Genomic DNA, 27312 nt, shown 5'->3' on the forward strand with positions numbered 1-27312 from the left:
ATAATTTACAGGTTAATAATTTGATAAGATGCAGTTAATGGTTGGCATGATGCTACTACTAGAACAGTGGTCCCCAACCACCAGGTCGCGGACCGGTACGGTAATTTATTACTGGCCGCACAGAAAGAATAAATAATTAGAGATCGGTACAAGAGCAATTAAATTTCCAATACTCTTCGGGTGTTATTGTCCCCAATCACCCCTAGATTGGAGCAGCATCTCTTGGCGGGAAAAAGCTCAAGATTCACACCGATTTTCCATTATATAGTTATTCTATTTTAAATCCCCCCCGCCTCCGCCGGTCCGCGACATTCTGTCTTATATGAAACTGGTCCGTGGTGCAAAAAAGGCTGGGGACCGCTGTACTAGAAGACAGAAGAAAGATGAATGGTCTATGTTCAAGACTAAGCTTCACTCGATAGCCTGTGCAAGAATTCAAATCTGGATAAGATGAGAACTGGTGACACATGTTGTATTAAACCTAGTAGGAAATCTGGTCAGTTGAGTAGAGCTGGAAGCCATGACAAGCCTGAAGGATCTTCATTACTGGAGTCATTACTAGAGAGGCAAAAATGAGCAGGTGTTAGTTAATTGCATTAAACAGAGCAATGATGTTTAACAGAGGTGAACACTGACTTCAGCCATGGTTCCAGAAGTACTGTACCTTTCCATAGACAATGCAGCAAAGATTAAGACCCGTTTTAAATGCATACACTTTCTCTGCTTTTAATTTTAGTCTTTCTGAAAGGTAACATATCCTTGTGAATTGTCAACAATCAATTGAGATCCATCTGTTGCGATCTGAATTGACTGGATAATTTGGAAAGACACACACCTGGGTCTATAAGGTGTACTGTACCTCTGTACAGTATCTGTGCGCTTCTTTTTACCTGCACGAGGCGGGTTCATATGGAGATTCATATCACACAACGAGTCACAAACCAATCTCCATTATCCTCCGTCTTATTGTGCAAGCGCCACTGATCAGCCAGCAGAGGTCATAATTGCAGCAGTTATAAGAAATCCCTACGGCCCTCCCTCCCTCAGGCTAGCCAATCATTGTCTGTGCCAGCCATTAACAGAGCTGAGATTCAAACTCGCAAGCTTAAGAGCTAGTGATCTGTACCGCTGTGCCACCCAAGCACCTGGCCACAACCTTGAACCTTCCTGACATCCAGAAAATAGAATCCAGAAAAAGAGGGAAATTAGAGAGAGGTTAATAGATGCATAGATAGAGACAGACAGACAGACAGATCGATAGAACAGAATAGACAAGCACAGAATGTACACACACATACACAAAACTTAAATGCAGAACAACTTTCTGTATAAATAAAAGCTTTGTATGTAAATGTCTGTAACACATTAACACCCCCTGTGCAGCAAAATGTCCAGAGAAGACAATTACTAAAGCAACTAGATGGAACAGACTTACTGTCTCGCTCTCCTGATCCCCTTCAGGTTGAGTCCCAGATTCTGCAGCATAGTGCAGAGGAGAATAAACCCAGCTTCTCTCCTCCAGAGGCTGCCCCGCCAAAACGTCAGCGGGTACCAGAGAGGACATGACAGAAGCAAAGAGGAAGCAAAAGAGAAAGAGAAGACAGTACAAGAGATAACGTTTGAAACAGCAAAGTGGTAGAGAGAACTGGAAATACAAGACTTACAGAGAAGAAACAGGCCAGCGTTTTTGTGTCTGAATCTTTATTTACAGCATTTGCTGCACTGTCTCCTAAAACAATCATTAGGACTGAGATCAGCCTCCAGTCCAGTGTATAGTGTCTACAGAATAAATGTCTAATACAGAACTGTTGTTGTGTTCTATAACAGATATTAAGCCACTCATCTTAGATGGTTTAGGATGTTTTGTTTTTGTGTTTTCTACATGGTTGGCATAGTGCACAGCAACATGGATCCTAAGAACCTGAGTTTGACATTATTCCTATTAGAACAGTAGTCAATAACAGTGATATTTATTACCAATTCAATACCACAACAAATGCAGTACAATGCTTTTTTGCATTAAGTTATAAATGTGTAAATATTATTGCTTTAAGAATACTAGGAGGTGGCCTTTATGTAAGTAGTTACTAGAAGTATTCAAGTATCAAGCATTTCTAATTGGGACAAACCATGTGTATGGTTGGTTGATCTTAATGGGGTTATGATTTCCACCGACATATAGGGGACTAAGAGAAGTTAAAGACTACTGAGAAACATAACATAAGCAGAGCTACAGTTATGTCAGCTTAGCATAGCAGACTACTACAGTTTTATGTTTATGTTCAGTCATACTCCATAGACTTGAGCTGTAATGAGCTTCAGGGTTATACACAGAAACTTACAGGAGAAGGAAAAGACAAACTTAATAAATGTACAGGAATAAACATGGTACAACTTGCTAATGTGAATTTCCTAGTTCATTAATTATGGTCAATTTTAACTTAGCTTGATGTACAATTCTACTTTCACAGCGAGAGCTAAGCTCAGAAGTACCTTAGGTTAAAAAATGTGAGTGCACTAGGAGACTTTGTTCATGCGTAAACCGCCACCCTTCTATCTAGCACGTTATAAATAGTTAATAATTAAAACAGGAAGATGTTTAAGTGGGAAAAGGGGAACCATGATTGCTCTGTGTAATGAAATGCAATCTTAACAGACAGGGTAAGACAGGACAAACAAAGTACAAACAACATATTTTACAAGCTAACCATGGCAGCAGGGTACATGTGACTCATTTCTCCTTTACAACACAACTACACTACAGGTCACAAAGTTCCACAGTAGGCTAGTTCACTAACAGCACTTACACTGAGCTTCCTGGTGTGTTTAACAGACTGGCAGGTACAACAACTGCCATCAGAGAACTAACAGCAACCAGAAAAATATGCGGAAAAGAAAAAGGTAAATTATGCATGAACAAATAAAAAGAGAAAGAGCACAATTAAACAAAAGAGAGGGAAGTAACAATGTACACAAGAAATGAAAAAGAGAAACCAGTAAAAGGCTTATCACACAGGAGGATTAACGTGGCATTTGTGCCTTATTAAAAGGCCAGTTCATGTAAGTAGAATTCACAAACCTCATACGGCTGCACCTGATACACTAACACAAGTACCAAACAGACTACCGTATCATTACCAGGTTTGTGTCACTGCATTGTTAAAATGGTCCACCACCAAAATGATTTGTTCAGTAGGGGTCCTAGGGGTCCCTTGTTACTGATGAGAGACCAAAAGTATCTATATGGTAACTATAGCTCACATACAGGTGAAACTAATAAAGTGGTGGCACAGTGGTTAATTATGCAAGCCCACTACCGCTGAGATCAAAGGTTTGAGTCTCCAGATTCCAAACCCACCAGTGGTAAAACTGTGGGTAAAACTGTGTTCAGATAAAACTCAGTGTTTGATAGTTGAATTGGACCCACCATGACCCTGATAAAGCAGTGGTAAAAGATTAAAATGAGAATGAGGATAATAAAGTGATTAGTGATTATCTATATATAATATATGAACATACAGCACATAGATAGATAGATAGATAGATAGATAGATAGATAGATAGATAGATAGATAGATAGATAGATAGATAGATAGATAGATAGATAATATGACATGCCGTTTCCACAGTGCCCTCACAATACATTGCATTGATTTTCATTTGGCAATATTTTTATATAACATAATCTATTGTGCGCGTATCCTAAAGTAAAGTAAAAAGTATGTGTACTATTATAAATGAAGCTTGCATTAAATATTCTGCCATGTAAAAACACCACACACCCATGCAAATTCAAAGGACAACCTGTAGGTGGAACCAATATATCAGCATTAGACAAAACCTTCTTTAAGAAACAATCACACCAAAGAGTCAGATTGTTTCTATGTAGATCATAATATATGAGAGCCTGTCGTAGTGACAAAGCTGCATTAGCCAGGCAGTGGGGAGCATGGGGGTGGGGGGGGGGGGGGGGGGGGGTGGGTAGTGTGGGAGTGAGTTAATAGCTGACAGTTCTCAGCACCAGCAATGACAAAGATCTTCAGGAATTGTCTTCATCTCTATCATCGCTGCTTAAACACTGATTATAAAATTATTGTCCTAGGTCACCCGTGCTTCTGGAACAGCATGAACCATTCAAAGGTATTTCATAAAAAACAGAAAAGAACACATCACATGCAGTTTAAGATAGTTTGGGAAAACTAAAATCACTGAATACATAGAAATCGAGTAAAGAATGATAACTAATGATCTATTAAAATAATACGCCTCCATTAATTAAATCCGCTACTAACGCTTAGGTTTCCAGGCTAGAAAAAGAAAGTGCAAATGCCCTCTTTTTTTTTCTTTTCTTTTTTTTTTACAATTTAAAGCAATAGTTGTCTATCTAGCAAGCTTTATTTTACACAATTGCTCAATCGAAATGTAGCTGATCAGCCAATATATGTTCAGGTTAATAAGGATATGTATGTTATTCAACACATAAATGAGGGCAGTTGTAGCCTAGCGATTAGGGTACTGGACTAGTAATCGAAAGGTCACAAGTTCAAGCCCCACCACTGACAGGTTGCCACTGTAGGGGCCCTTAAGCAAGGACCTTAACCCTCAACTGCTAAAATAATATGCTGCCACAGTACTGTGAGTATTGACATATGAACTGAGCAGATATTACTAACTGGTTAGTTACGTTTGCTTTGCAGTTCCAGTACAAATTCAACAAAAACAGTAAACATGTTTTGGCTGATTCACTGCATTTTAAGTTTGTTTGTTTGTTTATTTGTTATTTAACGCCATGTTTACACATTGGTCATGCTCATGGCAAGATAAGTACCTAGATTATGTACAGGTTATTTATTCATGTTCTTTGTCTAGTGTCCTTTCTGTGTTTAGTTCTAGATGTGTTTTATCAGTCTTGTATTTTTCAAATAGTCTGTTTTGGTTTTGTTAAAATTTCAACCATTGTATTTGGTATTTGACATTTTATGTTATATTTTGTGCACTGCATTTGAAGTAAAGATAAAATTGTGTTAACGTATTTTATTACAGTTACTTTAAAGAAAGGCTGCAGCACACTGCAAGAGGCACAACATTCCGTCAAAACACCCCACTCTCACTCCCATTCTCGTTTCTCACCTGAATAACAACACCTTGTTCTCACGCCAGCGATTCTGCAGACTTCACACATTCACATCATCACCTCAAATAATATCAATGATACAGTAAACATTTATCTTAGGAGCACAAAAACATCTGCTGGTCCTAACATTATTCTGCACTCACAGAGGCTTAACCAGTTAACATCTAGTTCCGGCTCCTAATCTATGTGACTCTGTTCATACATGATGTACTGTATGTGTAGATCACTGAATGGCTGGCTTATGTATGTTGGGAGCTCAAATAAAAACTTCCTGGAAGGTTCTGGAGAATAAATATTGAATCTCTTGAATCTCAACAGCTGTGTGTAGACAAAAAGAACTGTGCATTTAAAGCAACTGGGTAAGAGAGCTTGTAACTAATACTTACAAAGTAGATATCAGTGAGTGGCACATCATCGTCCTCATCCACAGAGGAGCGGCTAGGGCAGCCAGAGGCTTGACTTGTGTATTCGGGGTCCACCAAGATTTTGGGGCTTGCAGGAACTGAGGAACAGGATGATTCTGCATGCAATATGGGCTCTTCGCTGTCGGAGCTAGAGAGAAAACAGAGAAAGAACAATGAGGTAAAAGACTTTACAGACATACAAAATGCTGTGACAAGTGCATACATGACAATGGCATGTAGCTTGGAGCATATTAAATTAAAACTCAGTCACAAGGGTTACAGCAAATGATTACTGTCCGAAACAATGGTTGTTACTTATGGGACATTAATGTGTAAATGTACAAATTGTGTATTCACTCGTGTTTATGTAATTTAGAAAGAGAGCTCCTATACTGTCTGAAAAAGTCAGAATTATTGCAGCATCCACAGTCTAAGTAAATCTGAACAGCACTTTAGACAGGGAGTTACCTTGTTTCTGTAGAAGTCTGTGGTGCTAAGAGTGTGGGCCCACTGTCTCGCCTCTTCACCTCCACCTCTACTGTAATGATCTGCTGATCTTCCTCCTGAGTCCTTATAAACACACCACCAGAGGGCACTAAGGTTTCGCAAACTAGCATTTCATAATTCAACGAGACATGTCTAGTCAGCAGGGCATAAACACGTCTGAACTTTAAGCCTCTTTCTGTCAATATTTCTGTAGTTTTATCATTTTCCTCATGGAAAAGTAGGAGTGCATTAGTGTGCTTTACTATAGAAATGAAACAGCAGGGTTGTGTGATGCGAGCAGACTTACGATCCGTCCTGGCTAGACTGGGTGTGCCTCCTGGGAAGAGAACAGACCAAGCATTGTATCAGCCTTAGCTTTGGTACTATAACTGCTATTTTACGACTGTGTGTGTGTGTGTTTGAAGAAAACTGGGGTGTGTTACCTGTAGCGAGGGTGCTCAGAGGTGTCGGACGGGGAGCGTTCAGGTATGGAGAGGGAGGTGGTGGAGGAAAGTGTGGTGGCTATGGAGGCTGTGGTCGCCTCCTCAAATGATGGAGGAGTGCAGGGAAGCACATCTGATCGACCTGAGAGAGAGCGAGAGAGTTAAAAAGCTGCTCATTAGTGTTGTTAATCAGTGCAAATAGATAAATAGTCGACTTATGTTCTCGGAATTGCTTTTATGTATTAATGAATATTCTTTCTCAGATTACTGAGACTCTTTGAATATTTTAATTTAATTCTACACATATCTTCATAATATCTTTTAAGGTGAGGGGGGGTAAATATTTCCGACTGCAACTGTGTGTGTGTGTGAATTTCTTTCTAAAAAAATTTAGGACCGCAGTAAGTTCAGCAGTGCATAACACCACTTTTCATTTTAACAATGTTCTGCATTCAATGCGGAACCAAGGGCAGCAATTGGTGTAGAATTACTGGTTTCCATTCTTGTTTGACACAATACTGCAGCTGCTCGATTATTTATTTATTTATTATTATGATTTTAACATCATGTTTAACACACTTTGGTTGAATTTATGACAGGAACGGTAGTTACTCGTTACACAAGATTCATCAGTTCAAGTCTTAAACGTCAAACACAGTCATGGACAATTTTGTATCTCCAATTCATCTCACTTGCATGTCTCTGAAGTGTGGAAGGAAACCGAGAACAGGGAGAATATGCAAACTCCAGACAGGAAAGGTTTTTGTAGGTTTTTGTGAAATCATAGTCAAAGCGCTCATTGTGCTTTTTAACCTTTCATTGTTTGTCCTTTTACTTTATGGCACCGGGATCACAATGACTATGATTTCACAAAAACCTACAGGGCAAATTTATCAGACCGCAGCACATTTCCACTTCTTCTGTTTATCTCTGATAATTTAGACAGATGTCTGCAGCATTTCTGGATGTTGTTATAGGGATTCTGATTTGTGGATCTTGGAATCGATGTATTTCAAAGCCCGTGTGTTCCTATTCACTACAGAGGCACATCCACTTTAATGCAGTGCCGTCCGAGAGATCAAAGGTCAAGATTGAAGAGATCAAGTATTCAGTATTGGTTTTCGGCACTGCCCTTTATGCAGCTCGAGTCATTCAGTTCATAAAATTCTTTATTTGCTGTAACCGCCTCATGTCTTAACATATCTGTTTACCTTCGTCCTCTAGCGTGGGAAAGCTGTGAGCCCCCCGCAGGCCGTAAATGCTGTCGTCTCGCTCTGAGGGAAGCCGGCTGTGAGACCATGCAGCACCGGGTCCCGAGTATTTGCCCACTGCCAGGCCTCCACGACCCCGCTTAGATGGAGAGGACTTTAATGCTGGCAATATGAAACAAGGTTCTGTCATTTCTAATACACTGAAAAATGATTAAAAACTTATAAAAAATAATCCAATTCAAAGCAAACTTACATGAGCTCTTTCTGAAAACTGTGCTGCTCATGAATCTGAAGAATCTGTCTGCATAGAAAGAGGGTCGATGAACAGATACAGTATCCTAAAACACAAAGAAGTCGAATGTTATAAAGCTGGATTTCTGAGAGTTTCTCCAGCATGTAATTAAACCGGCCTGCAAGTTAAAGCTTTACTGCTTAACCTTAATACAGCCTAGATCTTGGAAGGTGCACTTATCAGTGCGCTCTTTGTGCTGGTACCAAAGCCCAGATAGAACTAGAAGGGTTGTGTCAGGAAGGGCATCCAACATAACAACTATACGTATATGTATACAGCCCTAATAATGACATAACAAAACAAACAGTACAATTCATGATGGGCAAACTCAGTGCTACATAATAAAAAACGCAATTCCAAAAGAGTTGAGACAGTAAGTAAAATGCAAACAAAAGACAGCACTGTGTTAAAGTCTGACATTACTTTGGCTATACTTCTGGATGGATTAATGGATGGTGGACCTTTTCTAAATGTACTTTAAACTCAAGTGATGTACATTCATTAATCACTGTATGATAAATGGCTTTACTAATTAGGGGTAAATGAAGTGGCAGACGTTCGGCTTCAGACGCAGAAAAATGCGTCACAGTCCAAGTGTGAATCCTCCGTCACAGAGGGAGTGAAGCAGCTCCACAGCACTATGCTCTAAATAAAGATCTGCTGAATCTGAGCATGTGTGTGTGTGTGTGAATTAAAAGTGAAAGAATCAGTGACAGACAGAACTCATCCTAAGCCTCAGTATTAATTCATATCGTAATTATAAAGTGTTTTACTGTGCACTCGTCTGAGACGTCTCAAAGTAACCTGGCGTCATTAATAAATGCTAAGCCATGCAGGTGCCATTACTGCCAAGGTCAAAGACCACAGGCTGTTCAGACAGCTTGCTTCTAAATTATTGAAGCCTTTTCTAAAGAGAATTATAATCACTTAAAGAAAAAGTTCACCATAAATGCTCAACAAAAGAGTAGAGACAGTAAGCAAAATGCAAACAAAAGACAACACTGTGTTAAACATGACAAGTCTCACATTACTTTGGCTATACTTCTGGATGGATACGTGGATGAACAGATGGACAGACCGTTTCTAAATGTACTTTAAACATAAGTGATGTAGATTCATTAATCGCTTTTATAAAGAGAATTATTCTCACTAAAAGGAAAAGTTCACCATTAATGTTTAACAATATGTAATATTCTTTTGCGACATTCAGTGACATCCAGACCTATTTCATGACAAACATTTTGATACATACACTAAATAGCCAAAATATGTGAACACCTCTCTGAAATACTGAATTCAAGTGCTTCAGCTACACACATACTGTATGTGATTTAATGTGCCATATGATTTTAACTTTGTAGCTACAATTTTGAGTGAGGTGTTTTCCTGTTTCATTGTGAGTTCTCCCAATGAAGGTCCATAATGACATAGTATGTATAAAGAAACTCTAGAGCAGTGTTTTCCAACCTTTTTGCACCACGGACCAGTTTCATATAAGATATCATTTAACAGACCGGCGGGAAAGGGAGGATTTAATAATATTGCTCACGAACTATGTAAAATGAGCTTTTTTCGCTGCAACAAGACGCTGCTTCCACATAGGGGTGACAATAAGACAATAACACCGAAATGGAAGTGGTGAAAACTGCTTTTCTAGTGATCTCTAATTATTCATTCTTTCTGTGCGGCCCAGTAATAAATAGCCAGCAGACCGGTCCAGTGGTTGGGGACCACTGCTTTAGAGGCCTGCACAGAAAAGTCATCTCAACTCCAGTAAATACCTTTCGGGTGAAATAGAAATTTTAGAACAGGAGCCGAGAGGGTTACAGGCCCAAAAGTAGCTGCATAACAGTCAGGATTCAAACCCACAACCTTTTAATTGGTAATCCACAGCTCTGGCCACCAGGCTACCACTGTCTCTTCCAGCAACACCCCTTTAAATTATGTACACATAGTTTTGGGAGGCAAAATAAACTTGCAGTCATTAACTTGCAGTTTCCACCTTGGCATGTACATGGTTTGTAAACTGAGCCTTAAAGTTTGCCACCAGTTTCACAAATAGCACCTATTTTTTGTGCATAATGCGGCAAAATTGCACCTGCAAACTAGCACAAAAAGCCCCCAAGCCCCCTGAATCAACTATATAAGAATGAAAATGTATTTAATAATTACCCCGTCGTGGACAAGAGCTTTCCATGTGTGTTCTAACTTTTTTATTAACCTGAGAGAAAAGAAAAACAGAGTTAGCAAGCACAGTAACCCGCTGTACATCTGGATCACACGTCATTTCCATTGGCAAACAGTGACTGAAAGCTTTCATTACACCAGCATGAAAGGTAAAGGTGAGCTAATGGAAAATGTGATGTACAAAATGTCTGTTGTACCTGTAGGACTGCAGGATGTCAATAATTCCAATGTATAGCAACAAACGCTCTCCTTTACTGTTTACTGCTGGAATGCCTCCCATCCTGAGGAAAATGTGGGAAAAATAATCATGTAAATGGGCTTTCAAATGTTAGGCAACAGCCACAGACCAGCGGTTGAAAGTCTGATGGAAAAGTGCTAACAATTAGGTTCCTTACAATAATAAATTAAGATTTAAGTGCTTAAGTAAAACCTTTTTAAAAGCAGACATACATCAGTGGATATGAGCTAGTCTCTGAATGTGCTGAATTCTTCTTACAAATCTAAAAGTGTAATGTTTATCGGTGTACAAACGTTTTAAGATACTAATCGTTGCAGTTTTTGCACTGTTGCTTGATACAAGACTTCACACCAATTATTTTATTAGTTAACAGATCTGAGCTGCAGGCAGGCCAGTTAAGCACATGCACTCAGGGTCTACAAAGTCACGAGTATTGTAGTAGTGCAAGCAGAATGAGGTCTGGCATTGTCTTGCTAAAAAAAACCATGAATTTTCCGGGAAAAGACGTCATTGCTTGTAAAGACTGATGCTCTGGTGGATCCTACTTTTAGGGTGGTGGGTAGCACTTACAGCAAGAAGGTCCTGGGTTTGATCCCCAGGTAGAGCGGTCTGGGTCCTTTCTGTGTGGAGTTTGCATGTTCTCCCTGTGTCTGTGTGGGTTTCCACCGGGAGCTCCGGTGTCCACCCACAGTTCAAAGACGTGCAAGTGAGGTGAATTAGAGATACGAAATTGTCCATGACTGTGTTTCACATTAAAAACTTGAACTGCTGAATCTTGTGTATCCAGTAACTAGCTGCCCTGTCATGAATATAACCAAATGTGTTTAAAACACAATGTTTAAATCCTAATAAACAAATAAATCCTTCTTTTATAGGCAATCATGATTCCTGCACCTGCTGCCAATTTACCTGCTTATTGTGGAATGTTTCAGAAAAGTGTAACTTAAATATATTAACTGTTGACTTATATTTACAAAATACAATCAAGTTGGTCAGCCAAAGCATTTCTTTAAACTTTTGACCCAGTATCAAATGTACAATTTTTCCAAGAAATAGGTTTTATGGGATTAATGAATGCTCACGTGTCCTCCGTGTCTATGTCCTCTCCACAGGCTGAGGCTCCCTGGATGGACTCCAGTGCAGTGGAATAGAGGGCTTTCTGTGCTGGCGGTCTCTTCTCATCACTGCTGCTCTGAGAGCCCTCGGTCTGCTGCTCACGCTCAGCCTGGTCCAGGTTATGCACACCCAACAATAAGCTGTAGTCCATGATCTTAAAACTCTCCAGCACCTACGCATCACACCCACAGAGAGAAACAGAGGGAAAGCTGCAGTTCAATGTGCAAGCTGTGTTTGTCCAACCAACTTATTTTTATTCATTTTTTCCCTTTAGGCTGGGGTGTGGTAGAGCTGTTTAGACAATCACCCCTAACCTCCCTGGCCTTCACAAAGAGACACAGACCCTTCTTTGGGAAGAGCGGGAACTTTGGTGGCTGTCTGAACAGTCTAGCCATTAGAAGGTACACTGGTCAGTGTGCTCTCAGTGCCGGTCCCAAGACCAGATAAAAACGGCATCCAATGTAAAAACTGCGAACCAGAATGATCCACTGGGGCTCATATTCTGCGGCTCAGTCTAAAATGCACAACCGTTTTTACAGTATAGCAGACGTGTGTTCTATAGCACAGAGTGAGACCTAAAAGCCAGAACTTACCAGACAGTCTCTTTGGAGTGTCTTGACAAAAGCATTGTAAGTGTCCACATCCAGCATGAGGCCTTCATTAATGTCCTGCATAAAGTCCAGATCTTTAAAAGTAGGCTTGGCTTTCTCCCGCTCCTTCTTTGAGGCTCTCCGCTTATACGTGGAGCCCTTCAGGTCATATTTGAGGTGCATGCGCACCACCCGAGGAAGGATATTGTTCATTACTACCACACGAATGTTCTTTCCACCAGACTGCACGCAGTACAAGCCAAAAAACTTGGGCAGCAAGGTGCGAGGGTTCTGATTGAGGTTCTGTGGTACAGTAAAAAAAAAAAAAAAAGAAATAAGATGAAAATATATTAACACCATGTGTCCACAACTAAGCAGTGCATAAATGTTGCATTTAATACGACATAAAAGAAAATCAAATAATGTTTTCACCCAATAACAATAAACCTTACTTTTGTCTCTACTTAGGTGGGATATTTAGAAACATAGTAAAGCTACCAAGTTTTTTAGGAATATTCACATGAACATGTCTTAGTATCCGTCAAAATCACAGTGATGCCATTTATAAAGAATGATGTGCTAATAAATCACACTCACTCAGGCATGGCATGACGCTCTGTAAACCATTATTTATTTATTTAATTTTCCTTACAAGGTTTACATTTTTAATGGAACACGGGGATGTAATCGTGCGTCAGCCAATCAGAGAACAAGATTTAGTTCATTCGTGTCAAGGAAGAAATGATCAAAAATGATGAAAAACTGCCCAACGCAGCACTTAAAATGTTACTTCACACAACACTAATCTAAAGCAAATTAAACAACACAGTTATGCTTTATTTTACCAGCTGATATAGTTTATTGGTTTTCTTTTCAAATACATCTGCAGAGAAGCCAGTAACTTACAAAAATCAATAGCTGTATCCCAATCCACATTAAAATGCCTTGATACTTGACACTTCATGCACAGCACAACCACCTATACTGTTGCTGTGCCCAACAACACACCAGCAATGCACATCTATACGTTTCTAATGAACACTGAATATAAATACAAATTCAGAATTCAATATAAATTCATTCATGTTAGTTATTAGTTTTGGAGTTTTTTTAAGCTTCTTCTCTCTATTCTATACATCAAACTTCAACACTTACACCGAAATACTTTTCTACAGCCAATTTGTTTCACTTTGAGAAGATATTAAAGATTTAGCGTCTGGCCAGCCCTTCTCATTCCTCATTAATACATTTATCAGACTGACTGTGCCATGCTGACCTCTCTTAAGGTGGAAAGAAAGAGACAGGTTAGATTACAGATTGTTCAATTTGTTATTAATAATCAATGCCTAAAACAGTTGATTATTCAAGGTGAACGGGTAAATGGCTGAAATATGACAAGCTCTATCAGTGTAACAGGAATAATTTGGTTAATGTAGTTACTCCCTAACTAACCATAAAACAAAACAAAACACATTTTTACTTCCATGCTTTCCATACTTTATCTGGTACTTTATCTGGTATGCATGCAATGTTTGTTCTATTTAAATGTAATTATTAAATACATTTAACTGCATTAAAAAGCATCAATTACATGACAGCGTGGCAATTCGGAGTCTCAGCACCACATATTACAACAGTCAGGTAAGTCATGCCTCAGTGCTTCTGATGTTTATTAAACTACAAAAGGAAAAGTGAATCAACAAGTGATTCAGAGACAAAAATGCAGTCAGCATCTCCGACGTGCATTAAAAACCACATCATCCTCTTCTAAAATCCATACTTCATGTTAATGCAGCCAAACGGATTCTGTTAGTCTGCCCACATTATTATTATTGAGACGGTTCTGGTTTTGCAGGAGAATTATTAATTATCTAATAATAAGGAACCAGCACACAATGGTAAACAAGATACAGACTTCAAGCCCAGTTGAGCAATACCATGCTTAGTAACCAGTGAACTCTTTACCCATTTTCAGAAACAGACAGTCACCAGGTCCGAATGCAATAGAGCATCTTTGAAATGTGCTAAAACTGGAGATTCACGGCATGACTGTGTAGCTGACATGAACCTGCAGTGGTTACATGACGAAATCATACCAACTTGTACCAAGATCACAAAGTAATTTTTCCAATGTTTACATTTGCATTTTCGGCATTTTGTCGAAGCAACTGAGGGTTAAGGGCCTTGCTCAAGGGCCCAACAGTGGCAGCCTGGCAGTGGTGAGACTTGAACCAGTGACCTTTTTTTTACTAGTCCAGTACCTTAATCGCTAGGCTACAACTGCCCTAGAAAAAGTTTAGATAGCAAACGGCATTCTGCTAGTATCGGCATGGTGTTTGTAATGAAGTGTCTGGTCAATAAATATTGTAAATAGTTTTTGCCAGTTTTGTAAGTTCTCAGAGTACAGGAATTACACAGTCTGTTAAGGAACCAGTACTGCTTTAACTTTATCATCAGCCAGCAGCGATGCTATGCTGCACTGAGCCAGTCATCACTCACATCCTTTCCCCTAAATATATTCACTTTCCATCCACCCTGACAAACCACGCTCTCTGAATTTAAACACCTGAATTCTGTTCAAGTGCACACACACGACGAACAGCTCAGATAAAAGTCATTTACATTTTAATGCTTCCTGCTCTTTTCATTATTCAGCTAATGGGTACACAGGCTGCCTGGGGGAAGATGCAACATTTGCAAAAATAACAAGCTAAACATTCTGAAAATAGCAAAGCTGTTCTAGAATTAGAGTCTGAAAATATGACAAAAGCACAAATTTAAACCAGTATAAAGGCAAAATGTACTTCATTACACCATCAAAAAACACATAACACTGCAGTGAAATCATCTTTGTAAAGGTAATTCTTTGTAAGCTTTGTTGTGCATACGTTTTCTAGATAGAGTTAGCAAAAATGACCAAAAGAATGTGGTCGCTTCATCATCTCATGTTTGGAATTCCAAGTGCAAGCCAGGCCTTGTTGTCAAACATTGCTCAGCCTTATTAATGCTCTTATAGAGAAACAACTGAACAATGTTTTATAATGTCAGGGAGGGCGTTTACATAATCACTGGCTGTTACAGCAGGAAAGGAGGACCTAAAGTGATAATGTCTTTGTACCTAATAATGTCTTTGGGTGTGTAATTTGAGTGTCAGGTGTCCACAAACTTTTTTATACTGTATATTTATATTTCTATTCTAATAGTGCTACTAATTTTACCCAGTTTATCTGCCTGTCTGATTGGTGACTGAGATTCTCTTGCAGTACAGTTTCAATTCAAGAACACAATTTCAGAAATAGTGTAATATAAAATAAATAAACACCCTGGAGGCAAAATGGAACTTATCACTCAAGCTTACCATGTAATAACCAGGCAAAAGCTTCTGTAGAAACTCAGCTTCCTTGTGCATGACAGTCTTAATGATGAACTCGTCATCTTTTGTAACGTAGAACACAGAACCGCTGGCACCTGGATTTGACAGCTCGATCAGGGGCTCGTTACATAAAGAGTACTGGCAAAGAAGCACAGAAACAAACACATTTACAGCATGTAGCATCTCCAAAAGTGTGTAGCAAATGCGTAAAGCAGTCCCACTGGGATATTGTGACCTTTTGATATGATTTATGTGGACTATAATTTTGCAGTTTTTGACTTTTCAAAAAATAAGTATTTCTTTTTGGACTTCTAAATGGTCTAGAAAGATGAACAAGATGAACCACTTAAACTCGGTGGAGCCTTTGTGGTAAAATATTTCTAATAACTGATGAGAAAAAGAGTTAAATTAACATATTATTAGTTTAGTTTTAGTTAGTTTTATGTGGATTGATTATTGCAATTGACTTGTTATGGTTAGACATTTTTAGTTTAATTTTATTTGTTTAGTTTCAGACTTAGTCGTTTTAGCTTTAGAAAGCTGTTTGTGTTTATGGGCCACCAATTCATGGAACATTTAAACAAAATTCATTAAAAAATCTGTATAATAAATTATGATCTATACTTTAATGCTGTAAATACAAAGTTGGAAAGATTGTATGCAGTGAGTAGCAACCTTTAGCAAACACCAAGGGAAAGGAGGCTTTTTAAAGTCACCAGGGAAAAATATTAACCAAAAGAGTAAAACAAGCTAGAGAGACATGGCAAACCACTTAAACATCCCTTTGGACCCCCACCACCCTGTCAAGGATAAACCTGTTAATAAAAAATATGTTTATTTTATTTTCCTGTTTTAGCACAGCTTTTTCCTGGTCAGGGTTGTGGTGGGTCTGGCTTCCCTGGAATCACTAGATGCAATCCAGTAACAAACCCTAGACAGCATGTGACAATCCACTGAGGGACTTGATCATGTCTGTATGTAAACACCCGACAGCACTGCTGGGGATTTGAAGCCTGGATCCCAGTGGTACTGAGCTGGTGTAATGAACCCCTGTGCCAGCTGAGCACCTTAATGAATAAATGAACATTTTCTTTCATTCTTTAGCTACAGTAATTTTGTTCGTAGGATACAGATAATATAGATCTCAACATCCTGTCTAACAATATTCCTGTCAACAAAAAACCACACAGTCAGTAATTTACCATCTACAGAATGATCTCATGACTGACCTCAAAAATCAGATTTTTTGATCAAATAATTCAATCAACAAACTCACATGCACTTAAGTAATCTGATAACGGGAAAACCCTGCCTACAGAGTCAGGCAGTAATCAGATTTCTATCTGAATACATGACTTATGAGCATCTACAGTTGCTTTAGAACCTGTGAATAAACCAGCCTATGAAAGATGATGCAAAATTTGCTGTCACCTTTTTAAACCTTTCAGATCACATTATCCATTCTCACAGATGTGGCGTCTTTCTAGTCTGTGTTCCTATTATTTGTGTATTTTAACACCCAAAAGCAGAAAGACAATTTTAAGGTGATATTTACAATATTGTTATTATTTGCAAACAGTGCTGGAAACCTGAAGTAGAAAAGTAAGATAGTGTCTTTTTTCTATTGTTATACTAGAAGTTAATATATTTTTATAATAACTACAGTTATTTATTTATTTATTTATTTATTTATTTATTCATTCATTCATGGTGAATAAGGTGAACACTGCTGTTCATAAAATCAAAGTACAAGAAGGTTGACACTTTCTGAACCCAAAAATAAATAAATAAACATTTTAAAACTAAATTAACTTAAAAACCAAATATTTTACTTAAAATTCAGTTGTCTGCCAGATACATCAATGAGGCATAACATTATGACCACCTTCCTAATATTGTGTTAGTCCCCCTTTTGCTGCCCCATATGCAACAAACACCTTTCTATCAGAACCAGCATGAACTTCTTCAGCAGTTTGAGCTACAGAAGCTCGTCTGTTGGATCGGACCACACGGGCCAGCCTTCGCTCCCCACGTGCATCACTGAGCCTTGGCCGCCCATGACCCTGTCGCCGGTTCACCACTGTTCCTTCCTTGGACCACTTTTGATAGATACTGATCACTGCAGACAGGGAACACCCCACAAGAGCTGCAGTTTTGGAGATGCTCTGAACCAGTCGTGTAGCCATCCCAATTTGGCCCTTGTCAAACTCGCTCAAATCCTCACACTCGCCCATTTTTCCTGCTTCTAAAATCAACTTTGAGGATAAAATGCTCACTTCACCTGTCAGTGGTCAATATGTTATGCCTGGTCGGTGTAGTATCCAATAATAGCTTTAAATCAAGATGTGACACTGCTATATTATGTTGTAAATGCACTATATATCTACTAAATACTATCTATTGTTAGAATCATGTAATTATTGGACATGGAAAGTTATTGACCATCACACAGATTTGCATATACAGACATTGTTCTGTGCACAGTGAACAGACTTGAGTTCTTACCAGGTAGTCATCAGGTCGGATCCCAAACAACTCCCTAAAATACCGGAAAGCCACAGGAGCATAAGTCTTGAAACGGAAGTCTGGATAGTGGTGAGCTGGTGTCAGATTGCTTCCCTCGCTGAAATACAGTCATATGTATACAAAAATTCAGTCAAGCACATTGAAATTAAACCGATTTAAGCCATTTTAAACTGAATTCAACTTACTTACATTTCATGTTGGGCATTATTGTTAAAAGGCATAATTAAAGGGTGGACAAATCATACATTTAAAGGAGTTCTTCAGTGTGCTTGGTCAGACTCATTTTCGGTTGCCCAGAAACAGGGAATTAATGATTTAGAATTTAATTATTAGTTTTAAAGAAATTACAAAATTACAAAGCCCTTCTACCACAAATCTCTCCTGCCAGTCTATGCCAGCCACTCCATCCTGCCTGCACTCTCTTTTTCACCACTCCACCACACTCTCATATACACACATTTTAGCAATGTTTCCAAATAAATAATGGGTTTGATTTATGAGGTACAAGATATTATTAATCAGTGATCTATAAAAACCTTTTATTGGTAAAGTGATCTAACTTAACCTGTGTGAACTATGGTTTTCTATTCAGGAACTTAGTAATGTTTTGTATTTATTTATTTAGTTGTTTTACAGGTTGAATTCAGTAATGAGCTTAAATAGCATTATTGTGTAATGATTGGTGCACAATGCTTAGACACTGACCTGGGAAAGAAGATGCTCTCCACCACGTAGAAGTCCTGCATGAGGACGTCTCTCTCTGGTTTCGAGCTCAGATTGCCAACCGTGTAGCCGATGCCCAGCTGGATGGCTCCTTTTAGTGCTGACGATGTGGTCTGTGGTAAAGAAGAAGAGGTCAGAGCTAAACCAACAAGGTCCAAGTCTCAAGTGACTAAGAAGCAACAGCTGAGAAAACACAACTACCTTCTTGTATATCGTCTCTCCAGATGCGTCCACTCCTCTGTGTCCAATCTTTTTCCCAAGACCTGGCTGACCTGGGGATGATGCCATCTGACAGAGAGTAAAGATTTTAATGAACATATTTCCACTGTAATTCTTATAAAAGCCAAAGTGATTACAGCCAAAGTGTTTCATTTTTATTTTATTAGTCCACCAAAATGCATCAGGTTTACCCAGATTTTGTTCTGCATACTGCAAAACTTGACTAGTGTTGCAAGGAAGATGATGAGGTTGCACAATCCATGCAGATCAGGTTTGTGCTACTAATGCTACACAGCAGAATTGTGTATAAGCACTCCTGTGCCAGCTAAACCTTCCTTTCCTGTAATAGGTCTCAGTTTTCTTTGGTCATGCCTGTCTATTTTCCTATTATCTTGACTACCACAACTGCCCTCAAGTGAAATTTACTGACATTTCAGGTTGTGGAAATTGCACGCCGAAAGCACTTTGATGTATTTATATAGCCTTCCTCCACTTTATAGTCAACAATGACTTTTTGAGGCTTTGAGACTCTTAGTGAGCTGCTTACACGATCCAGTGGCTGTTGAATGCAAGCACAAGGTTTAAAGAATTAGAGAACTTGTTACGTTCTGGAATAATTAGCTTACAGACAGAATTTCAATTCCTGTCATGCCTAATGAGTCCCAACAAGTAAATTAGGACTACTGAGAGAATTAGTCTGAAACGTTACAAATGGAAGAGCAACAATTTAAGTTCACCAAGTACATTTACATTTTTGGCATTTAGCAGACGCTTGTATCCAAAGTGACTTACAGTACTGTGACAGTTTATTGTCTAAGCAATTGAGGGTTAAGGGCCTTGCTCAAGGGTCCAACAGTGGCAGCGGTAGTGGTGGGGGCTTGAACCAGTGACCTTTTGGTTACTAGTCCAGTACCTTAACCACTAGGCTACAACTGGGCTATAATGTATCCATGCATTAACATTTGCAGAAAAAAAAAATCGAAATAAATGTTATTTAGCCAGGCATTTGGGTGGCACTGCAGTAAATCCTGCTGGCCCACCACCACTGGAATCCAGGTTTTAAATCCCCAACAATGCTAACAGCTGGTCAGTGGGCGTCTACATACAGACATGACTGAGTATGTTTATTGGGGGGGTCTATAACGCTAGCCCACCACCACTGAGATCTGGGTTTAAATATAAGGGCTGTTTAAATCATCCGGCCGGTTGTCTACACAACACGTTACACGTTTTTGGTCATGTCTAAGGGTGGGATGGCCTGTTCGGGGTTTGTTACTGTATTGCACCCCTTGATCAGAATAAATCAAAAACATGATTATGGTGATGTTGTTTGGTCAGACGGCTGCCCAAACTTACAACATCATGCAGTAAGATGAGCCGTATGTTTCATACCTCATTAATGTGAGTCTTTCTGACAGCATCTGTGCAAGAGAAAGAGAAAACACTATTTAATTCATTTGTTCCTAAATATAATATAGAAATCAGCTGCAAGAAAAGCAAAAGCTACTAAGACAAGCATAATCACATTTCTTAAATTCCAGTAAGTGGATTGGCTACTCTAAATTTACCCTAGATGTGAGAGAGTGAGTGAGTGAGTGCGTGTTAGGCACCACAATAGATTTGCATTCAATGTTTTCAGGTGGTGCTGCTCTGAGTAAATTTTAGTGGCCCTTTGATTAGATCCTACTAGTTTAATAAATATAATAAATAGAAAAGCTATTTTAATTATCATTTTGTACATATTAAATAAAAAAATTGCTGTGCAAAGATTAAACTCTGGCACTTTATTAAGCTCATTTTTTAACACCACCTTATCCTGGTCAGGATGACCTTATCCTGGTCACACACACCCCTCCCCGAGACACAGCCAATAATGTCTGTGTAAGCACCCTGCTGAGATTCTAACCCAGATCTCAGCGGTGATGGGCTAGCGTAATAGACTGCTGCACCATCCAACCACCTATGTTTAGCTTCCAACCTGCTTCATTATGTAGAATGTGGGGCTTAATACCTCCAAGGTGTTTCTTTGTACAATAGAAAAGTTTTAGCATAATTTTTTAGCATTAAGAGGATAGAAATTCGTTTGTTTAAACTATCAAGACTGTAAAATACAGGAGAGTAGAAATTACAGAACCATTTCAATAGGACCCACATATAATTCTATGCTAGACTTGTGTTTTAAGCTTCTCACCTCATTTTTGTAATCTGGTCTGCAATCTTCAAAGTCTGGTGGGGTATTATCTCACTCTTATGGGGTTTCGATGATGGGATACTTAAGAAAGGGGGGTCACAGATGGCAAGGAGGTTTGTGTCTGTAATATAATGTAATTTACTGGCCAGAAGGTTGGTGTGGTGCCGCCTGCTAGCTGTCTAATAGCTAATGTGCCGCTATTAATATGTTTCTTAAAGCATCAGTGTTTCAGCTGTGTCATATCTGATCTGACTGAATCTAAATTAAACTGCATGCCATCCAAGAGAGGCACATTGTTCAGGGTAATTTAGCACAATTCTCTTCCAAGTTCAACAGCTGATTTCATCTGTATGGAGCCAGTGGTGTGTGTTTATATACAATAAGAAGAATAGGCATGTGACTCAACTCACACGTCTTATGTAAGTTAACTTACTACCACACAGTGTTATTAAGCTGCCTTTTAGGCTTAATATGCAAAATCTGTGGGATGTTAAATACAAATGTAATGTGCACGCTGTGTCTTTTTAATTATTTGGCCTAACACATTGTGCAGCATGTCCATATTTCATTACAGTCGAGAAATATTCTGATAAAATACATTTTTAAATGTGTCTTCTACTGCATTTTGCTGTCATTAATCAAATGTAATGAATGTCCCTATGCTGATTTAACTGACTTTCTACTTGTTAACATACATCAAAATGAACGTTTAATATAATCAGGCATACATAATTTATGACTGTACTGAAACAACTCTGGAGTATTCCTTTATGTTTGTGTGGGAGACTTTAAGACACTTTATACTACAATAAAATGCATAACCTGTGACATGTTAAACAACTGCTTCACTAGATACTCATTCCTATGCAAGGCAGATGCATTGATTCAGTCTTTAAGAGTCCCCAGAGAGCAAAAAGAAATGATTCTAGGCTAATGCACTGCTGTTTAAACTCTGACAAGAGATTAGCATAAAACTGCTGAAATAATGACTCCTGAAGTGAACATGAAAATTCAGGACCCATATTCCACTCAGCTTCATTTTCAAGCTGTGTTCAAGCACCTCATTCAGCTTGTTTTTATTCAGCACCCATTCAAATTCCCTTCAATCAGTGACCCGGAACAATCAAACAAGCCAAATTCCTTTGTTTCACAGAGTCCGTCACCCAGATGTGCTTGTACGCACTTCTATTCAACCTTTATACCCGGTTTCCATGGTTCTCTAACAGGTCATCGGTTTGATGAGTCCATGCACACGTAAAGCCTCAAACAGACACTTCTACTCTAAACAGGACATTTGCTGCATAGCAATTCAGCTCATAGATGCTTACAAAGAGCAACAGTGGGCCAAAACCAGGGCTAGTGTGAAATTATGCATCAAAAAGCCATATGTGTAGACACTGCAACATCATTTAACACCAATTAAAAATCTGTTTTTGGAAGAATTGTGTTTAATGGCTACAGTGCAGCCACAGCCATGCTCTATCAGACATCATTGGGGATTTGGCATCACCGTACATGGATGTAACGGCTGAATGACGCTGAGCCCTTCCTACACACACACACACACTTAATCAAAGCTAAAGTAGTAAATAAAACCTGACTGGCAATGTGAAGCAGGCTTAAATGCCTCAGCCGGCAAGGCAGAGCTGAGATTCGATACGATGTATTCGAGATCCAGCTCTGGTTGCAGCGTGTGTTTTTACCGCTGTGCCACCTGAGCGGCCCAAAGAGAAATGTTAAGAAAATAGATTTTGTAGTAAACAATTTTGTTTAAAGAAAGTCGTTAATTTGGCATGTAGTTTAAGAAAACGTAAGCCAGGCTATAAGAAACTTAATTGAAACCAAAAAAAGATATAACAATGTCCTGGTTGCTTAATTACACTGTATGTGAAAGTAGAAAGTTTGTCAGGACTCTTCCTTTACAGAAAACATTCATCCTTTTCTTTGGACAAACTAGAAAATACAGCCCCTGGTATCCACAAGCTACAGGTCATAAAGCATAATGCCAGCCTGGCATTAAAACCTACTCCCATTTTCACACCACCAAAGTGTTGTAGCAGCTGATTTATGTTATTGATTTTTGCAAAAGTGAAGCCCGTACTAACCATTCATCACACTGCCACATCAGACCAACCCCTGACAAATCTGGGACGAATCTGGCAGCAATCCTAGTCTATTCAGAGTGGTTTTAAATGCCTTGTGTCTTCACTACACACTTGAAAGAAAGCCAAGCTGCTACAAAAACAACCCTACTAACGGATTCTGAGTGTATCAGGGTCACCAGTTGTTTGATTACAATCTTGTTTTTTTGACCCAGAACAGGTATAAAACTGCCTTTAATACCACATACAAAAGAGAATTGTCCATCTATTGCGTTGCTAATAACCCAGTGCTACACAAATGCATGCAATATGGTTTATACTGGGTTCTTTTATTTCACCCCTGACCATTGCAATCCAGGCAAGCAGGTTTAGCTGGTCAGGTGGTCAGGTGGAGCCAGCTAGCCGTAGTGGTCAGCAAAATATTTAGTGTAGCAACAACAGATACAGACTTCTGTTTAAAATCAGCGGTGTTTCAGGAACATAGGTGGCACAGTGGTCAATTACACTAGCTCACTACTGCAGGGATCCAGGGTTTGAATTCGTAGCATTGCTATCAGCCTGTCAGGTGTTTACATACAGACATGACTGGCTATGACTGCCGTCCTGTTAAGCCCAGAGAATCCATGTAAAGCAGACCCACAGCAATCCTGACCAGGATAAAGCAGTGGTAAATACATAAAAATAACATGAAAAATAAAAAAGCAGCGTTTTGTGTTTGGTTTACAGCCATGATTGTTTTGTCAGTGATTGTTTGCTGAAGGCATCAGAAAGGAAGTTTATGGTTACATGATGGGTTACATGACAATGATGACTGATGTATTTGTGCAGGAAATATGAAACCATGACCCAGGATATTATGCTTGTCTGTGGCCCAGTGCAAATCCCATAAACATGAAATAAGGATCTTATTAAGGCTAATACTAACTACTCAATCCCATTCCTAGAATACTTTCAGGTCACAAACAGGTGCATAACATCAATCACATACAAATGAAATCACCATAGACTAACAGTGGTGGTAGAACTGGCTGTACTAAGAGACCTGATGAATTGTGTTTGTCTGCAGTTTTTTTATGGTTTGGCTTGGACCCACTCTCTGAAAGGAAATTGTGGATCTTGATGAATGCACTATTCTGTTTTAGCATGGCTATGTACCATTCTAAATAAATGGTTTTATAATGAAATAGATCATCAAGTACACTAGAGCCTGTTTTCAACATGCTTTTTCATGAGCCCTGCATATATAAATGAAATGAGATGCAAATTATTTAGCCCTCCATGAGCTGGACCAGGTGTTTTGGAGAGCTTGACATTCTGCAGTAAAATGTGGTTTGGGGAATGCCCTTTCTTGTTTTACCATGTGTCAACACATCATAATCAAAGTCTATGTTATGTGTGAAACAACATGAAAAATAATTTCCCCCGAGATAAAGTATCTATCTATCTCTCTATCTCTCTATCTCTCTCTCTCTCTCTCTCTCTCCTTTACCTCAACCCTATTCTTTACCTTTAAGAACTATTGGGACACAAATATTAATAAGCCTTACCATACATCATCAGTTCCAAACCATAACAGTGTTATCAAGTCTGGTATTAAATCAAGTTATCAAGACTGAAATTAATTCCTGCAGTCACATCCCCAAAATGAAGAGGAAAGCCTCTATCAAGTGCATCTTAATGTAGTAGAATCATTTGTGCAATTAGAGCTGATTCTGACCCTTTTACAGAAAGGAATGAAGACAAAACATAATGAAGACTAAAGTCATACATTAAATGTAAAATCATTTTACTATGCAGAATGGTTTGTGCTCAAATTTACACCGGACTGACTGAAGCCACAGACTCGCACTGATCTATATTTAACAGTGATAATTATTCCTGAACGACTATAGGCTGGTGTGATCACAGCCTTTCTGTAACTTCTTTAACAAAGAACTTAAGGAGTAAAGTTTAATCTGGTGTTAACCTTATCTAAAACTTATTTCACAAAACAAATGAAAACACTGCCTTAAAGAACAGACTGTTCAAACTAATTCTTAACTATAAATATGAATCTGTTATGTGAACATACAGACATTTGATTAGTCACTGCTGAAATACTGGCATTTCTGACCATAGACAACATGCCTAGCAACACAGATTATTTCATACTTTTATATAAACTAGGGATGAAAATTCTGGGTGATGCTTGTTAGTTTAGTATTAGTACAGTTATTAGGGTAGTTCTTGTACTCCTTGTTATCTCAGCCTAGCAATAGTTTAGTTCTTGTATGTTTTGTTTACCTACTTTAGCATTACCAAAGTTATTAGTTAATTCTTTGTAGGCCACACAGGTTTGCAGAGACTAGAACGCACAAAACCCTGACTTTAATCATCCCACACCTTTGGAATAAATTGAACCGTCAGCTAGTGTTATGCATCACTAATGCTCTTTGATGAATTCAAGTTCATTTTTACACGTTTCAAAATCTAGTAGAATGAAGGCTGTTATATCAGTAAAGAGGACCAAATCCCCATTACTGAAATAAACCTAAAATAAAATTTAGAGTAGCCAGTTCACATTATGCATGTTTATTGGCGGTGCAAATAAACCAGAATACCCAGAGGAAACCCAAAACACACATGAAAGAACATACAAAACTTCTCACAGACAGTGACTGAAGGTAAGGATCAAACCTTGGTCCTCAAGACTCATGTTGCCAAATGTGTAAAGATCTGTTGTTCTTCTGAATTATCAATTAAAATAAAGTATTTATGTATTTATTTTGGTAGCTGCTTTATTCGTCAGGCAAGATGGATCCAGAAGCTCCCTCAGAAACACTGTGTTCTAATGGCACCACACAAACATTTCAACATAGGGGCAGTTTAAAATAAAATTACAAATAAAAAAGCAGCTTTTTGTGTGTTTGGTTTATAGCAATTATCGTTTTGTCAGTGATTGTTTGCTGAAGGCATCAAAAAGGAAGTTTATGGGTACATGATGGGTTACATGACAATGATGACTGATGTACAGTATTTGTGCAGGAAATATGACACCATGTCCCAGGATATAATGCTTGTCTGTGGCACAGTGCAAATCCCATAAACATGATATCATTATTATTAAGGCTAATACTAACTACTTAATCCTATTGCTATAATAGGGGCAGTGTTGGGGTAACCAATCCACCTGCTGACAAGTCTTAGGAGGTGGGAGAAAACCCGCAGTAACTAGACAGTAGTAGCACAGACAGTAACTAGTACCACAATTAACCGCTGTCAGCCTCACAAAAGTATAAAATACGCATTTGTAAGGGTGACACATCATGTTTATGTCAAAATATATGTTGCCCTGCTCTGTTCAAATCAAAAGAATCACCTTGCAGAATCGACTCTTCTAGTACTGAATCAACCTCTTAATAACTACAAACAGTGGGAGTCAGATTCGGTATCGGAGTTGAATGCACAATTTCGCGAATCGAACAGGCATATTTATCTCGCTGTCGCTTAAAGCTAAGCTGTCGTTATTTTGCAACATTCATCTAATTGTTTATTTATTTTCGATAAGCGTTAAGGTTTGTTTTTAGCATATGTTCAGGGAGTGGGAATTGCTTTTAATGGTGTGCTTGTAAATCAGAAACAACCGGTTAGCTCGAAAGCTAAGCGTTCATCTTGCTAACGAACCTAGCCAAGTCAGATAACCGAGCTAGCATCACTGGGGAATGAATCCTCGCATCACTGGCAGCAGATGCGCGCTTCAGCAGAGCTGATAAATACACTATAATAAACAGGCTTGAATATTGTATATAATATAGAAACACGTCCTACTTTAATATAACTGAAATAGATAGTTACCGGCGTCCTCCGTGTCCGTCGCGTAGCTGTCACCGACCCCAGACTCCGGTTCGTCCGCAGATACCGGACTCTCATCCCCGGCCTCCGCCTCAGCCATTCCTGCTCTGTCCGGCCGGCCACACTGAGCCCAAGAGCGAAGAAACCCTGCTGTATACCCGGTCTGTCCTGTCTCTACCCGGTTCTCAGCAGCACCTCATGACGGGGTGCCAATATGTACCCTGCTCTTCTCCTCTGCTCTGCCAT

General features: G+C 38.9%; 1 protein-coding gene across 2 annotated transcripts; it reads right to left on the bottom strand.

The window, feature by feature from the left end:
• Positions 1-27312, bottom strand: pip5k1ca (phosphatidylinositol-4-phosphate 5-kinase, type I, gamma a). 2 transcript variants are annotated; one of them, XM_063012422.1, is made up of 18 exons: positions 27070-27312; positions 20335-20363; positions 18925-19011; positions 18706-18836; positions 17980-18097; positions 15460-15612; positions 12105-12404; positions 11478-11683; positions 10355-10438; positions 10143-10191; positions 7932-8016; positions 7679-7840; positions 6468-6609; positions 6332-6361; positions 6007-6108; positions 5521-5686; positions 1436-1525; positions 1-558 (listed from the first exon to the last, which is right to left on the bottom strand). In XM_063012422.1, the coding sequence occupies exons 1-18, from the start codon at positions 27164-27166 to the stop codon at positions 556-558; spliced, it is 2034 nt and encodes a 677-aa protein (XP_062868492.1). In that variant the 5' UTR covers positions 27167-27312; the 3' UTR covers positions 1-555. The 2 variants fall into 2 exon arrangements, with proteins under 2 accessions (XP_062868492.1, XP_062868493.1); XM_063012423.1 differs by lacking the exon at positions 1436-1525.

This window comes from Trichomycterus rosablanca, chromosome 17 (genome assembly GCF_030014385.1).
Source record: "Trichomycterus rosablanca isolate fTriRos1 chromosome 17, fTriRos1.hap1, whole genome shotgun sequence".
NCBI lineage: Eukaryota > Metazoa > Chordata > Actinopteri > Siluriformes > Trichomycteridae > Trichomycterus > Trichomycterus rosablanca.